Here is a 17815-nt window from a genome sequence, read left to right on the forward strand (position 1 = left end):
AAGAGGTTCTTGGTGTCGCCCCATTCGAGACGTTACATTCAGGCTAGTGCAACACTGTTCCACTCACTGTCACAATATTCGTAGGTTATCACAGTTCCTCGGGACTCACAGGCGGCCAGTGTTACGCCATCATCTTGTTGAGAACTTATATGTGTCATCACGACCACGCATGAGAGGGAAGGGTGGCAGTAGTAATGATACAGTGAGAGTGATGCAACGGATCCAGCCCGACACTGGTGAACAGACCCCGTGAATGAGCCGGGTGATGGCTGCGGCTGACGACTCCAGCTGCGGCTAGAAGCTGAAGACTGGAGCTGTGGGGGTGTCTTAGGTGGCTCCAGAGACGTGACTGGTGATCGTGTTAGGTAGAAGCGTAGCATGAGTGACGACAGACTGGTGAGTGGAGGCGCCTGGGTCTCCTAACGACCCACCTTAGTGTGTCTGTTGCATAGATGAGATGTTGCTAGCAGATGTGACACGATGTTCACTCTGCAACACAAAACACAACCCGAGGAAGCCTAAAGAGCAAGTGTATAACGTTAGGCACAGATACATACCTGACCTTGGAGGAATATCTCAATGACTTTTCTATATTCTTTACGTTAACTTGTGTAGCAACTCTGTAATAAGATGATTGATAATGACTATGTCTGAGTTGATATTCAGTATACTGCTGTTGTTGTTAATGTTATTAGATTTGCCAGATGTTTGTCTGGTGGCATCTGGTCGAATTGACCTGGCCGCTGTGTTATAACTTCAGTATATCTTTTTTTCTTTCTTTCTTTTGCAAAGTCCTTGCGTTCAGTCCTCCGCTACCCACCTCCTCTGCTTCTCTCAACAGGTGAAAAGTTTTTCCCAGTTCAAGAACGACTTCGCCAACGTGGACACCTTCTACGTGAGCCTCAACAACGCAGGGGTGCCCGCCAGGGCGGCGCCCACGGGGGCGTCAGGAGGGCCTGGGGCAGGAGGGGAGGCCACATCTGGCAGGAGGAGATCGCTTAGTGGTGACGACGACAAAAAGAACGGAAAGTAAGTCGTCTGTTTACCTGCCTGTAGGGCTTCTTCCCTGTAACTGCCCGCGTAACCCTCTGTCTGTATCCCTCTCTTTGGCCGTCTGTGCATCTCTGACGTGTTTGTGGTAAATCTTTATCTATATATTCGACTCAGTACAGTAGGAAGCTGATGCATGGATAACAGACGCTTCCTCTTGTCTTCCTCTCATATCCCTGGGGATAAGGGGAGAAAGAATACTTCCCACGTGTTCCCTCCGCGTCGTAGAAGGCGACTAAATGAGGAGGGAGCGGGGGGCCGGAAATCCTCCCTTCCAGTTTTTATAATTCTTAAAGAAGGAACAGAGAAGGGGGCCAAGTGAGGATTTTCCTTCTAAGGCTCAGTACGCTGTTCTTTACGTTACCTCGCTCACGCGAGAAGTGGAAAGATGGAGCGAAAAAGATTTTGAGTGATCAGGGCCTGAACATACAGGAGGGTGAAAGGCGTGCAAGGAATAGAGTGAATTGGAACGATGTGGTATACCGGGGCCGACGTGCTGTCAATGGATTGAACCAGTGCATGTGAAGCGTCTAAGGGAAACCATGGAAAGTTGTGTGGGGCCTGGATGTGGAAAGGGAGCTGTGGTTTCGGTGCATTATTACATGACAGCTAGTGACTGAGTGTGAACGAAAGTGGTCTTTGTTATTTTTTCCTAGCGCTACCTCGCGCACATTTGGGGGGAGAGGGTTGTTATTTCATGTGTGGCGGGGTGGTGATGGGTGTGAATAAAGGCAGACAATATGAATTGTGTACATGTGTATATATGTATATGTCTGTGTGTGTATATATATGTATACGTTGAGATGTATAGGTATGTATATCTCCGCGTGTGGATGTGTATGTACATACCTGTGTATGTGGGTGGGTTGGGCCATTCTTTCGTCTGTTTCCTTGCGCTACCTCGCTAACGCGGGAGACAGCGATAAAGTATAATAAATGAATTTATATATATATATATATATATATATATATATATATATATATATATATATATATATATATATATATATATATATATATATATTTATCTATTTATTTGATCTCCATTTCTCGCGTTAGCGAGGCAGCGCCAGTAACAGAAGAAAGGCCACGTCCGCTCTCATCCATTTTCTTGCTATTATGAGTATACACTGAAACCACAGCTCCTTATCCACAGTCAGACCCCACAGACGTTTTCATGTTTACCTCGGACGCTTCACATGCTCTGGTTCAGTCCACTGACAGTTTCGACTCCAATATACCACATCATTTCAATTCATTTCATCCCTTGCACGCCTTTCACCCTCCTGCACGTTCAGGCCCCAATCTCGCACAATCTTTTTCACTCCATCTTTCCACCTCCAATTTGGTTTCCCGCTTCTTCTTATTCCCTCCAACTCTGACACATATGGCCAAACCATTTCAGCACACCTTCCTCTGCTCTCTCAACATATTTTATACTTTTTATTACTCATCCCACTTACGCTTTCATTACTGACTCAATCAAACCACCTCACACCACATATTGTTCTCAAACATTTCATCACCTAAAAAGGGAAGCATTTTTATTGTCTTACTTCCTCTTCTTTTCCTTCCATCATTTAAATCCGCGCGCCAATCCTTCCCCTCTGAACCAATCAGTGTGGAATTTAGGAAACGCATACAGCACTCGGGTCCAACATAACCACACTCTTCATTTTCTTAGATTCAGGTCAAGACTGTGACGTCAGGAACTCAGCACTGTGACGACACGAGGTCAAAGGACTTGTTTTATTGACCGCGACTTCCGCAATAAAACTGTGCGAAAATAACTCTAGTTCCTCACTGAGAGGTTAATGGACAGACTCGTGGATGTGGACATTCCTTGCTATCATTCTCTATGTAAACATTACGTGTAACTGACCGGCGTCGCCTCGATCTCCAGGTATACTTCATCTTTGTTGACCATCGTCTGGAACAGCGAGTGTGACTGGTCGTAGTTCCTGGAGACAGCGAGTGTGACTGGTCGTGGTTACTGGAGACAGCGAGTGTGACTGGTCGTGGTTACTGGAGACAGTGAGTGTGACTGGTCGTAGTTCCTGGACACAGCGAGTGTGACTGGTCGTAGTTCCTGGACACAGCGAGTGTGACTGGTCGTGGTTACTGGAGACAGTGAGTGTGACTGGTCGTAGTTCCTGGACACAGCGAGTGTGACTGGTCGTAGTTCCTGGACACAGCGAGTGTGACTGGTCGTAGTTCCTGGATACAGCGAGTGTGACTGGTCGTGGTTCCTTTACACAGAGTGTGACTGGTCGTAGTTCCTGGACACAGAGAGTGTGACTGGTCGTAGTTTCACTCGTGACTGTCCAGCTGGCATCACCAGGTTACATCAGAAGTTTACCTTCCCTGTGTGATCATCGGACCTGTGGGAGTACGTCATGGCCGTGAGACTGCCACACAAGATCTGATACCAGTGGCACGATGCTACGAATCAAGGACGAAACGACTGTGCAAAGGAGTTACTCATCTCTGGCTGAGAGGAAGATATACAAAAGAATTCTGTTTACATATTATTATGGATGCGTTTCCGCAGTGGATCGCGTGACGCCATTCGTTCTAGAAGGAGAAAAGTCGTGTGACGGTCTGGACTGTAAACATTCCTCGACCATGTCATTGCACTCGGACTCAGGTGTGTTTCAAGTACCGAAACTTACGGGAAACAATACCAGAATGGTCTAATCTGGTACACAGGTTACGAGTGAAGTACGATCTCGTTACCAACAAAAAACCTTTCTCTTCCTTCCCCAAGTGGACTGGGTATGTTAACCTTACGTAGGTTGACCATCGTACTGCGGACGTGTTACGAGTATGTAGCTGGTCGGTGTGTCTGCCGTGTCTTGCAGTTGTTTCATTACCGACCATCATGGGTCTGCCTTCCTTATTACAGCCATCAATATCCCTCCTCCTTTGGCGGTCTCCCTGGTGCGGCTGGCCCACTTCTCTTCAGAAATGTGTCCGCAAAACGCGACAGGTTATGGTGGCGTCATGTGTTGAGGCCACCACGGCTGTGTTCCAGCCTGAGGCTGTGACGTAAGCTGACGCCCCTGCACCGGGAAGCCCAGCTGACTGTGAACGGTGAGCACAGTCAACCACACACATCCTTGTGTGTGACCCTCGCACCCTAAAGCCATCCTCATGCGTACCTCACCCACACCTGGCACACAACGTGACCCATCCAGATGTGCAGCCCATTAGTACCTCTGTTAGTAACGAGGCTACTCCGTGGGTCACAAGGCTGCCGGATGCGGAACGAGACAATACCATGGGTGACAAACCGACCCAGATGTGTCGTCCTGCCGCCTCTGACCCAGTCCATGCATTACTGTACTCACACCGTCGCCCCCATTCGCCCCCATTGAAAGGCCAAGGTCGGGAGGTTACCATATATGTTCCGGTATGTGAGCCATGTTAAGTATCGTTCCTGTAGGAGAAGGACAAGGTTGTCGTCATACCTCCCGACAATTATCACCAGTTGAAAACGTTCCACATTACTGTAGAAGAATGTCGTCAGGACTCGAGATGTCATCATTCGTTGTCCAGTGTACACAAATGCTTTAACGACATAATTCATTTCGTTACGTAGCTGGAAAAGATTCCTGAAGTAAACGTTGCGGGTCTGACAGTCTTATGTATGGTTAAATGTCCTAACGATCCTCCGTCTTACCCCTTCCCCTGCCCCACCCGTGGTCAGGTTGAGGAGGAAGTCAAGGCTCAAGTAACACCACCAAACATCAGTCTAAACCTGGCTGCGCTGTTCGATCAACCCACCGGGGTCTTACCTCGAAACTGAAACTAGTTCACGAAGGATATCAACCCCATTAACATTTACATAGTGTGGATGGATCAAGTACATACACATGAAACTCCCGTGTGAATAGAGTTTGTAAATTGGTGTGTGTGTGTGTGTGTGTGTGTGTGTGTGTGTGTGTGTGTGTGTGTGTGTGTGTTGTCCTCAGCCCCGCGGGCTGGCAAGGGCAGTGACGAGCTTCCCCTGGTGTATTCTTCCTCCCCTGCTACACTGACGCAGAAGATTAACAACCGGGATATCAAGAGAGAAATAATGTCTTTTGCATGATGAAGCCACCAGCTCTTGTTTGTGATGGAAATGCTCCCCAGAACCTGTATATTGTGGGGAATCATTAATCAGTGAACAACACTTACAATATATGAAAAGTAGACCCTTGAAAATATAACGTCCAAAGATAGACAAACATTAGACAAAGACGTCTATCTACATACCTCAGTAACAACGTATGTACATGTGGCAGGTAACCTTCGACATGGGCTGCGTCAGGGTAACACCTGCCTGCCACGGTAGGACGACCAGCACTTTCCCCTACCCTCACATCATACGTCATGTGGGCTGTCAACGGGAAAAGTGGGTGTGTTTATGGTGTACACCGGTGTGTGTGTGTGTGTGTGTGTGTGTGTGTGTGTGTGTGTGTGTGTGTGTGTGTACGATTGAGGAGTGAATGGTCCCTGAGAGGCCTCTTGACCGTCACCAGACCTCCACCACTTATGCTCTCTAGGCGAGGCTTCAGATCCAACCTTCCCTCTGTAGAAGACCGTAAGTCTATTTCTTCACTTGATCCTCCTCTTCTCCTCTACAATACCCAGCAGCTCACGGCTGCCTCTCATCTTCAGTTTCACATGTCTGAATGTAATATACACCACTGTTTCTCCTCCCAGGCTGGTGTTTGTGCCGTGCTGACTGTATACAGAAACACTAACTGCTCGCCTCGTGGATCTTGAGTCTCCCAACTTCGCTGACATTTGGTTCAAAATTTGTTCATTCTTCAACACTTTGTTCTTCTCTTTCGTGAGAGTCTTGTGTGGGATGAAGTGCGGGAAAGGTGGCTAGGTTGGATGTCATTATTGATGACATTTTTAAGAGAAGGAGTGATCGTGTTGTTGACTGGTTAGTTAGGATCCTCTATGTATGTATGGCTTATGGTGAGGTGCGACTGGATTGGCGGAATTCATGTATATTGCCTTTGTATAAAGGCAAGGTGGGTGGGAGGGTTAAAGTGAATGCTCAAATTACAATGCTATATGCTGATATGTTGTATGGGAGAGTAATAACTGTAAGGGTAGTGGCATGCACACAGTCTTATACTGGTGAAGAACAATGTGGCTTCGGGAATGGCATAGGATGTGCGGAATAGATGTTTGTTTTAAAGAATTTGTGCCCATAATACTTAGTGAAACAGAAGGGCTTTTATGTGGCGGATCAGGAGAAAACGTATAATAGGGTTGATAGAGGTATTTTTGGGGGGAGGTGTGACGAATATACGATGTGGGTGGAAAGCTGCTAGAGGGAGTGAAGAATTTTTGCCAAAAGAGTAAGGCATATGTGCAAGTAGGAGGAGAGGAGGGTGAGCGGTTCAAGGCGAGGGGGGGGGGTGGTCTGTGGTAGGATTGTGTGATGTCACCATGGCTATCTAATCTGTTCATGAATGTGGTGTTGAGGGAGGTGAATGCAAGGGTCTTGCAGAGAGGAGCAGCTAATGCAGTTTGTTGGGAGTGAGGTGGGCCTGGGAGGCGAATCATTTGTTGCTCATGATACGATGCTGGTGGAAGATTCGAGTGAGAAACTGCAGAAGCTGGTGTCTGATTTTGAGAGACATGTGAAAGGAGGAAGCTGAATGTAGATATGAATGAAAGCAGTTATTGGTTTAGCAGCGAACAGAAATAAGCAATTTGAACAGTGAGTTTAAATGCAAAGAAGTGGAGCGTTTTAGATACCTGGGAAAGGATGTGGTAGGTGAAGAGAGCCATAAGGTGGGTGGGAAGCCAAAGGTCTTAGGCGCATTGAGGAATGTGTGGAATGAGGGTTCATTGTCTCTTGGGGTAAAAATGGGTATTTGTGATGGTGTAGTAGTCCCGTCGATGCTATATGGATGCGAGACGTGGGTCACAGGCAAAAATTTGAAGTTGGATGTATTGGAAAGGAAATGTTTAAGACAATATGTTGTGCTAAGAGGGTTGATCGAACAAGAAATGATGGGGTAAAAGAGAGGTGTGGTAGTAATAGAGGAATATATGATAGAACTGAAGGGGATATGCTAAAATGGTTCAGACAATTGGAGGAGGATGAGTGAGCAGATGTGTTACCCTCTCCTTTGCTCTCTCCCTTACACTATCCCTGGACTATAACCCTCGGACATTCCTATCTAATCTTCCCCCTTACCCTTGAGCTTAGTTCCACTCAGAGCCAGAACATCCAGGTTCCTCTACCCAAAGATATTACGAGTTTTTCCCTTCATCTCATGCTGGCTACGTCCATACACATTCGGTCACTACAGAGTAAGCTTTCGAGGAGGTTGAGGAATCCTTGCTTCCTTCTGCTCCCACTTTGAGAAAACTAAGATCCAAGGTGGGGATTTCTGGTCCCTTGTTCCCGGGATATCAACGTGAGCCTTAGTCCAATTTGCCACTACTGAAGTTACTGGATTTATTGCGAGGCCGTGACCCATCTTTCGATCTGATATTTTCCGTTTTGTCTCTTTTTCTATCTACCATTATTCTGTGTCTTTTCTTTTTCTCTATCATTATTCTCTGGTTTACCTAATTCGATGCCTTTGCGAAATCAAGAAAGACAGCTTCCATTTTCTTTCACTGGATGAGAATTAATTATAAGTTTTCATGGTAACTAATAATTAAGTTCTGCACAGCTGACCTTCACTGGTACACTCATTGTTCACCAAATGTTTCAAAATGCGTCTCTCAATCACTCTTGCAAAAACTCTCTTCATTTGGGACGTTAAGTTCTCTGATCTACAATGTTTCATTAGGTGCTTACATTCTCCTTTGTGTAATGGTGACACAGGCTATTTCGTGAGCTGCCGCTAACTTTTATTATTAAGGATTTGTCTCAGCTGTGTTATCATCGGCCTCTGTTCTTGTAAACTATATAATTTTCAAGGGAATAGCTGGTGTTCCGTCTGGTCCTCCTGCTGAGTATTATTTGAGTTGGTTTATTACTATCATTGTCATTTTCAGTTACTTCAACTCCTGTGGTGATATTTTGTCCAAACTGATTAAATTCTTTCCTTACGTTTTGTACCGAATACTAACTTACTGATCAAGTAGCCTCGTGCAATTATATACTTTTCGCTGACATAAAAAGGTCTAGTCTCATCCTTATTTCTATACTTTATTTGTAAATCAAAATAATAGTTTTGGATACTTTTTAAACCCATTCAGTATTTCCCTTCATTCATTCTCTGCTCTGTGCCAAGTCATTCCATTTTCTTATCGTCAGCATTTCTTGTTTTATCTCCAAAGTTCTATATCTTCTCCTTACTTATCCCTGATACTTATATTTTCCTATCATTTACTCATTCACCATTTTCTATTGTCTGGTTTCTTTCTCTTCCCACCACATATCCTAACAGGCGTTAAACATCCAGAGGTTTATTTTACTCCCCAGACGATAATTCTATTGATTCATAATTGTATTGTATTTTCAATATCTTGCCTTCCTTGTCAAGCATCAAACTGGACTCGTGTAACTTAGCTCTGGGTGCTTCGTGTATGGCAATAATCAATGGAATAATTACTGCAATCAATTCATATTTCTTATGGGATAATCCTCGTCTGTTATCTTCCTTCTAATCTGCTATGTACGAACGTATGTTGCTTTTCAACTTCATTTGATAAGATTCGTTCTACTCCACACGAATGGTTTCATACTAGTCGGAGTCTGCCTCTCGCTATACTCTCTCATTAAGCCAGGTTAATATCATATTGATATGAATTATCACCATTATCATTATGACAGTAATCGGAGTATACTTAGAATAATCGGCTTTTAGCTTGAGAGAGAGAGAGAGAGAGAGAGAGAGAGAGAGAGAGAGAGAGAGAGAGAGAGAGAGAGAGAGAGAGAGAGAGATCACATCACGAGGCAGGACAGAGCCCGTCATATCCTTCCTCAGAGCTCAGGCTTCACTAGCACGGAGGACCAACGTAACACCCTGCACCAGCAACAAGATTCGGCCTGCTGCAGGACCCGACCTGCCGCAAGACCCGACCTGCTGCAGGACTCGACCTGCTGCAGGACCCGACCTGCCGCAAGACCCGACCTGCTGCAGGACCCGACCTGCTGCAGGACCCGACCTGCCGCAAGACCCAACCCGCTGCATGACCCGACCTGCTGCAGGACCCGACCCGCTGCAGGACCCGACCCGCTGCAGGACCCGACCTGCCGCAAGACCCGACCCGCTGCAGGACCCGACCTGCCGCAAGACCCGACCCGCTGCAGGACCCGACTTGCTGCAGGACCCGACCCGCTGCAGGACCCGGCCTGCCGCAAGACCTGACCCGCTGCAGGACCCGACCTGCCGCAAGACCCGACCCGCTGCAGGACCCGACCTGCCGCAAGACCCGACCCGCTGCAGGAGCCGACCTGCAGCAGGGGGTCGCCCGCTGCAGGACCCGACCTGCAGCAGGGGGTCGCCCACTGGAGGCCGTGTCCTACCAAAACCTATTTATTTATATGTTAAGAAACACAGAGGTGAAATTATACAACAAATACTAAAAAAATAAAATTACATGTAACGTAAGGCTGTGGACACGCGAGGCCCCGCTGCCGTCCACATACCTGGCCAGCCTCGGGTGTGCAGGTGGACCAGAGAACCACCAGGATGGAACGAACCACAGACCTCTGCCATCATGGCTGTGCTGGATAGTCAGTTGAGTCATCTGGCCATCCATCACGTGTCTCAGGATCCTCTGACTAACCCGAACTTACCATTAATAACTAGTTACCACGCCTCTGTATCCATAATGACTACATTCCTCTGTCATCATAATGTGATTCCTGGCTACGTCCACAACGCAGGGAGTTCAACACTGTTTTCCCCCACAGCTTAAGAAATGACTGTGACTCAGGTGAGAGGGGACACCTCATTAAACCTAATATTTACAGCGTCTGTGGCCGTGAGGTTCGCTAACACAAAGCAATGGAGCCTAAGTCACGTGATGATAAGCAGCGTCATGCAGGTCGCTCACGACACCAGACAAAGGCAGGAAGATATGCGGTATCTTGATAACACGGTGATGGCACCCATCCTCACACACGTACCCCACCTTCAACCTGTTACATGTTTACTGTGTATAATGAACTCGTGTACACGAGGAAGGAAAATGTGTCGACAGGAGGAAGGCAAAGTCATTTTCAGTTTACTTAAAGCATGCTGTTCCACTATCAAGTCTGATGATGAAGCTCCACGAACGAGTCTCATGATATACTTCCACTAACGAGTCATATAATGCAGTTCCACACGTGAGTCTGATGATGAAGACACACATATGAAGGACGTAGGTAAACACATAATACGTCCACAGTAGTAAGTCATGTGTTTACAGTGAGAAGGCACTAGTGACTGCTGCAGGCGGAGTTACTGACCGAATCCCAGCTGGATCCAGACACGCACACACACAGGAAGCACAGACGATGACACCCGAAAGCCCAAAATAGAACACTGCAGTTATGTGGGCGAACAAATGCAGCTGGAAAACGATCATTCCTGGATTATCTAGAGACATCCTCCCGAGTAACATGGCAGTAATGACTGGCCGTACAGACAGTGGTAATAAAATTCTTAAGCGAAGACATTCATACTGACGCAATACAACAACAATAAAGCCAGGCTTTATCACTCGTAATCTGGAGGCACCACACCCTCCTCCACCATGTCTGGACACCTTCACCTTGAGCCAGATGTGCGAGTGCCAGAAAGGTAGGAGGAAAATGTTCGGTGGTCAGGAGACATTAGACCCAAAATGTAGTGGATTTATTCACCAGTACAGCCCCCTGTACATTACTAGGCTACATAGATCTTTCCATGGTAATCCCCGGCGCCTTGACATGCCATGATCCAATCCAATGACAGCACGTCGATTCATGTATACCATGTCGATCTAATTCACTCCATCCCGTGCACGCCTTTCACCCTCCTGCATGTTCCGGCCCCAACCACTCAAAATTATTTCATACGCACAAAAACGCAGCCATACGCTTAATCAACTTAGTTAACGAGGTAGTCAAGGCATGGCGTACGTCCTCGGTGTTACCAGCGTAAATAGGGCCAAATCTACCCACTGTAAACAGCTGGGTCGGTCACCAGCCAAACGCACATCAAGGTTTTTGGAGGCAGTCGACCCTCTGCCTCGGTCTGGCTTTCCTCCTCACCACCTGCCAAACGTCAGCCGACATTAGTTTCCGATAGCCTTTTATGGGATCAGATCATATGCTCAATTTACGATGTCGACCACAGTCGTCATTGAAGAATAAAGTTATCTATGATTGTTTACCGTTATCAGTAGTTATCTGCAGTGATATGGATCAGTCTGATGTGGTCATAATTCTGCCTCTGGATCTACAATTCTACGTGGTAGATCATTCTAATGGAGGTGATAATTCGGTTCTTGTTCATAATCACCCCATAACTCAGTCGTTCTTAAGTGTGATCAAAAGTGTTATTGCAATCCCTTGAGCACGACGGTGCGATCCTTGAGCACGACGGTGCGATCCTTGAGCACGACGGTGCGATCCTTGTGCACGACGGTGCGATCCCTGAGCACGACGGTGCGATCCTTGAGCACGACGGTGCGATCCTTGAGCACGACGGTACGATCCTTGAGCACGACGGTACGATCCTTGAGCACGACGGTACGATCCCTGAGCACGACGGTACGATCCTTGAGCACGACGGTAAGATCCTTGAGCACGACAATGCGATCCTTGAGCACGACGGCGCGATCCTTGAGCACGACGGTACGATCCTTGAGCACGACGGTACGACCTTTGAGCAAGGTCGACCCTTGATCGCGATGGTACGACCCTTAGGTACGATTCGGCAAGTCTTGGACCTGACCTTCACGGGCCAGGCAATCATACCTAACGGAGGCAACGGGGAAACAAACAGGCGTCATTTGCCTTATAAGCGAGTCTGACAGAAGGAGTAAGCCAGCAGTAGTTGGGGTTGAGCGGCCCAGAGGCATCAAATCGACTGCCAAGAGTTGTTACCAAGTTCAGTAAATTGATATTTTTAATGATGTTTATATAGAAGAAATTGAACCAGAAGATGATGTAGGTAACTGACAGACACTAAGTAAAGAAGTTAATAAAACAATTACTGAGGAGGAGTGTAGTACTAAAGAAAACAAAAAGGGGTGTTTATTGCTTCAAGGCAACTTTCCTAACTGTGGTGCCGGCCAGCTAACTTCAGATTTTTGTTTTTCTGGACAGATTTTCTTATATGTCAAAAAAAAACTAATAATCATCTGTTACTCTTAGACGATTAGGGTTTTAGCGTTGTATGAATCAAGCAAATGGACAGACGTAAAAACTATAAAGGAGAAACAAATTGGAGTAGTCAGTCAAACCATCCTATGACATGTCTGTTATCAAACCAGTCAAACCAGCTTATCCCATATCTAACCTAGGACATGTAAACATCACGGTAGTCGACAGTGGAAATAAAAAAAATGGGATGGGTGGGGTGTACGCCGTGGGTTGGGGGATGGCTGGAGAAACCTGACAGACGATAGTACCTCATGTGGCCAGAGGGAGACACCAGGAGCAAAGAGGGAAGATCGAGAGGCAAAGGAGAGGTGGTAGATTGACCATATTACTCGGGTACATCCTTAAGTTTCAGGAAATTAACGGTTAATGTGGGTCATGTAAACGATAAATAATGAGAAACTGCATAGCGGCAGTGAAAATTCGAGATCCTGCGAAAAACTCGAATGAGCCACGACAAATATACAAAGAAAACAATGACGAAATAATTGAGATGGTATGTGAGGCAGTGAAATATACGCTACTTAGAGATGGAAGATGACTGTGGTTGATTTCAATTACAAAGAGACAGACTTGGGGAATTGGATTCTCATGGAAGATCAAATTCTTCAAGTGTATACAGGATATTTCCCATACCATCAAGTCACTGAGCACGATAGAGTTAGTGACTGACATCGCCATATATATAACCTTATACAATACGCCACCTGGATTAGTAAACACGTTATGCTCGAGTCGGATTACGTGGTAAATGAGGATCTCAAAAGAATTGAGATGAAACCAGGAACAAAGAGATATGATTGTAGAAACTTAAAATTGGGGAACGGAATGCAGCAGACACGATCCTGTTATTCTTGTGAAAGATTTTTTTGAAATATCATTGAAGGAGTAGGAACGTGGGTTCCTTAAGCTTCAAATATAGAGGAAAAGTTAGAGAAGAGAAATAACTGGTTCAACAGACGATGTCGAAAAACAAAATTGCTTCGGGCTGTACTGTGGACAAGATACAGGCGACACTCCAGCCAGCCAACCAGTATTTGAGAACAAGAAATGAGGAACAGAGAAACTTTAAAAAAGACGTTTGTGAGCAAGGCTTAAAACGCAATCAATCAGGCTAAGGGACTGAGAGGGAAGAGTTGTGAGGAACTATATAAAAAGTTCAAAAGTGTACTGATAACGGAGGAGACTACAGCACGAACTCCAGCAATCTGGAAAGGAGAAGAGGTTCTGGAAAGCATAGAAATATGAGACATAAACAACTCTCAAGGACCTTGACCCATATTCGGCACATGGTCCTGATTAAGCTTCTCTTTATGCACTAAAAATGTCCGCACAAACAACCTCAAAGTTGCTTAAGATGTCGCCTGAGGAAGGAGACCGAGAACAGACACTGAGCTATGGACTGCTCTCTCTGACGAGTGTGGTCTGCAAGATAACGGGGAAAGATAACTGGACGATCAACTTGCTAAGGAGAAACTACCTCAGTGATAACAGCACGTATTCAGAGAAAGGAGGTCATCTGTAAGGAACTACTTCTGTGAAAGTCATCTCCTTTTTAAGACACACTAAAAAAAAAAATTGGATTGTGTGTATGTGTCTGGACAACGAGAAAGTATTTGATAACAAACCAAAGGAGAGATTTGGCAAAGAAGTCGGTTATTCAGGCAGGAATAAAGAAGAGACTCGTTCATTGGACGAATCATGTCAGTGGAAGGGAACAAAGGACGCAAGTCAGTAGAGTTTTCTTGAAATGGATTGAGCTCCCCGGTGGCGCTGTCCTAGGACCACTGTTTTTCTTCATCAATATAAATGACTTGCCGTAAGGGCTGGACTTCCACCTGAATATGTTTGCAGATGATGCCAAAGTCACGAGGAAAGCATAATGCGAAGAGAATTGCAGCAATTTGCAAGAGGACATGAGCAAACTCCATGGTCGATGAAATTCAGCCCAAGGAAAAGTAAAGTAACGAGAATGGAATATAGTGAAAGACGGCTTCAGTACGTTTACTAGCAGGGTTTAAACTGCAGGTGTGTGTGTGTGTGTGTGTGTGTGAAAGGGAATTTGAAGGCTAGGTTGTCCTAACCCGTTGCCAGAGCCCCACCAAATATGAGAAATAAGTACAACTATTACCTGGGAAAAACACATTCAGCGAGCTGTTCACGTTAAACATTAGGCCAAAACTAGATTATGTATCTCAAGTTTCGTCAGCGAACTGAAGGAAATATAAAGATCTGTTAGAGAAGGTCCAGAGGAGGGTAACAAAGAAGGAAGCGGAACTAAGAGACATGAGTTATAGTATGAGGTTAGAGGCCATCAATTTGTCCGCCATGAGAGAGAGAGAGAGAGAGAGAGAGAGAGAGAGAGAGAGAGAGAGAGAGAGAGAGAGAGAGAGAGAGAGAGAGAGAGTGGGGGGGGGGGAGACGAGACGTGGTTACAACTTCTATGCTTTTATATAATATTTTAATGACTTCATTAGTTAACTATAATACAGAACTAACCAAGGTGAAGATACAACAACCTGAAACTATAACACAGAACTAACCAAGTAAATTCCTGGAAAAGACGTAAGAAAAGACAACAACTTTCCAAGTATGACAGTAGGGGAGGCATGGGATAAAATGAGAAAGAAAATGACATCATCAATACTGACACCATACAACACAGTTTTATGAGTTACGTGTTCGTAGATAATCCTCAAGATTGTAAAACTCGCTCCACGTACCCAACATGGTATTTCCACGTCAGGACAAGTATTCTCTATGTTACCATGTGCCACTTGAGTGAGTCAGTACTTACATAAGTGGGAGTAGCTCAGTGTCCCGCCTGACTGTTCGTTACGTGTCTGTGGACGACAAGGGCCTGACATTATCCGATTAGAGTTCACGGTGTTTATTTTCTTGTCTCCGTCCCTTGGTGGAGGACCAGGGTACCTAAGGGCTGACCAGTACATGGACAGAACAAGTCTAGCTACCTGACTGTCTCTCATTTTCTGTCTGTGTCTTTCTGTTTCTTTGTATATTCTTATGTCTGTACTGTATCGCGCGCGCGCGCGTGTGTGTATGTGTGTGTGTGTGTGTGTGTGTGTGTGTGTGTGTGTGTGTGTGTGTGTGTGTGTGTGTGTGTGTCACCGAGCATATGAACCAGTACACCCGACACAGACATGTTTCGCAGAGTAATGTGACCACCTTCTCTCTCACCTTGGCAGGGTGGACCGGCGCCCCGGCCGGACGGGGGTTCGGCGACACCAGCTCAGGCGCTACACCAGCGAGCCCACGCTCAAGGGTGAGTACATGCTCAAGGGGCAGGTGTACCATTGTATCAGCTGATGACTGAGTGCCAGCTGTTCTTCGAGCGTCAGCTGTTGTGTGAGTTTCAGGTGACGCTCAAGTGTAAACTGTTCTCGGAGCGTTAGCTGCTTTTCGAGTGTTAGCTGATGCTCGAGCGTTAGCTGTCACTCGAGGGTCAGTTTTCAAAGGGAGAGTTGACACTTGAGCAAGTGTCACTTGACACACGGGTGTGAACTGTTGCTGTTGCTTACTAGTTAGTTAAGTATTACCTGCTACTTGAGTGAAACTTTGCCTCGAGTGTTGTCTGTTAAGTGGCCAGGAAGTCTCACTCGCTGCATGAGCATCAGAAGTTACTTAAATCAAGAGGTATCACTTGAGTGTTACCTGAATGGGAGCTGATACTGAAGTGTGTAGTAGTGTTGCATTCAGAGGAAGTGTTGCTTCGGCATGTGTGTGTGTGTGTGTGTGTGTGTGTGTGTGTGTGTGTGTGTGTGATGACCTACCTAACACGGTAAGGGGAAGGTGTTATTCACTTGTGGAGCCCCATCTTATGAGCATCCTCCACAACCATACAAACATGCAAACTTATGTATGCTGTCCACATCCACAATGCCATCATTCAGCTTATTCCATTCATCCATTAATCACACGCTATTGAAGTACTTAATTACGTCTTTTCCAAGAAGTTTGTTACTTAATTACGTATCATCACCTTCCTTTGTTGACAATTAAAAGGTTGTGATCAGGTCACGCCTTATTCTTGTCTCTCATGATGGACAAATTTACGGCCTGTAATCTTTATCACAAGGTATTCAGCTCTCTTATTTCTGGTACCATTTTTGTTGCCCTCCTCTGGACCTTCTCTAGTACTTCTTTGTTCTTCTTCTTGTGTGGTAACGAATCTTGAAAAGCATATTCTGGTTGTAGTCTACTGTAGGACATGAAAATTTCCTTGTCTACATACAAGAATGTTTCTCTAAAACTTGCCAACAGACAGTGTGCCTCCTTCGCTATTCTCTTGCGGTAAGACTGGTAGCGGTGTCTACTCCGAAGTAACTTTCACATTCAGAGTCCTGCAGTTTATGTGCCATCAGATAAGACTCGTATCCAGACCATTTTTTTTTCATCGCTCCTCATCCTCATTACTTTCATTTATCTGGGGCTAATTTCATCACCCATTTATCACACCAACTTTGCTGCTTGTCTAGATCTTTTTGATTCACGAAATCCTCCTCGTATTTTACCTCCCTCATGACTCTCTCATCATTTGCAAACATATTCATAGACCAAGGAGAACAATGGGGGTCCCAGGACAGAACCCTGCGGTACACCACTGGTAACCATAACCCATATCGAGAAGGCTCCTCAGACATTCATCCTTTGTTTCCTGGCACTGAACATCTATTCAACAGTGTTGTCTCCCTTTACTCCTGCTTAAAGACCTAACATCTTTGCCAAACTCTGTTTTGGTATAATATTAGATGCTTTCTGGCAGTCGTGATGTGGATAATCCAACTACCCTTCTGTTTTGTCTAGAAGGCACAGCTCACTCTCACAGATATACAACAGGTTCGTGCCGCATGGTGTTCTTTTTCCTGCAACCATTTGTGTCTCACAGAAGTAGTCTTTCCTTTTCAATCAGTTATCCATTTCGCTTCTCATTACCTTCTGCAGTTCGTCAGGGGTTCATCACAACCTCCCGATCTTCTTTCTTAAAGAGAGGTATGACACGTGCTCTCTTATATCTTCTTGGCACTTTACCTTTCCCCGGCGACATCTTGAACAGCGTTTCAAGTGGTGTCGAATTTGCTGGTAAACATTTTCAGCACATACGGTGGAATTTAATCAGGACTATAAGCCTTAAATGGGTCAAGACCTTTTGGTATTGTTTATGTCATTTCCAGATGACTCAGTGCCTTCCAAGACCTCCACCCCAACCCATCTCACTGGTGTTGGGTCTGATATATCTTGCACTGGGAAAGCATTAATGAAACTGTCATTCAGTTACTTAAATGTCTCTTTTTCTTTCTTCTTCTTATCCCACTTCATGAAACTCAATCATGTCATAATCACTCTTTCCAAATGTTATAGCATACACGACATTCTCAATATCTGCGCCACTGTGCGTGAAGATAAGATCCAGTGATGACG

The 17815-nt window shown here is 45.6% G+C and overlaps 1 protein-coding gene across 1 annotated transcript in view; it reads left to right on the forward strand.

The window, feature by feature from the left end:
* The window catches only part of LOC139759463 (echinoderm microtubule-associated protein-like CG42247), a 270591-nt gene that overhangs the window by 202938 nt on the left and 49838 nt on the right, over positions 1–17815 (forward strand). Inside the window, 2 exon segments of the mRNA XM_071681615.1 lie at positions 842–1029; positions 15583–15659. Of these exon segments, the coding sequence (XP_071537716.1) occupies positions 842–1029; positions 15583–15659 (265 nt within the window).

Source organism: Panulirus ornatus, chromosome 3, assembly GCF_036320965.1.
Source record: "Panulirus ornatus isolate Po-2019 chromosome 3, ASM3632096v1, whole genome shotgun sequence".
Lineage (NCBI taxonomy): Eukaryota > Metazoa > Arthropoda > Malacostraca > Decapoda > Palinuridae > Panulirus > Panulirus ornatus.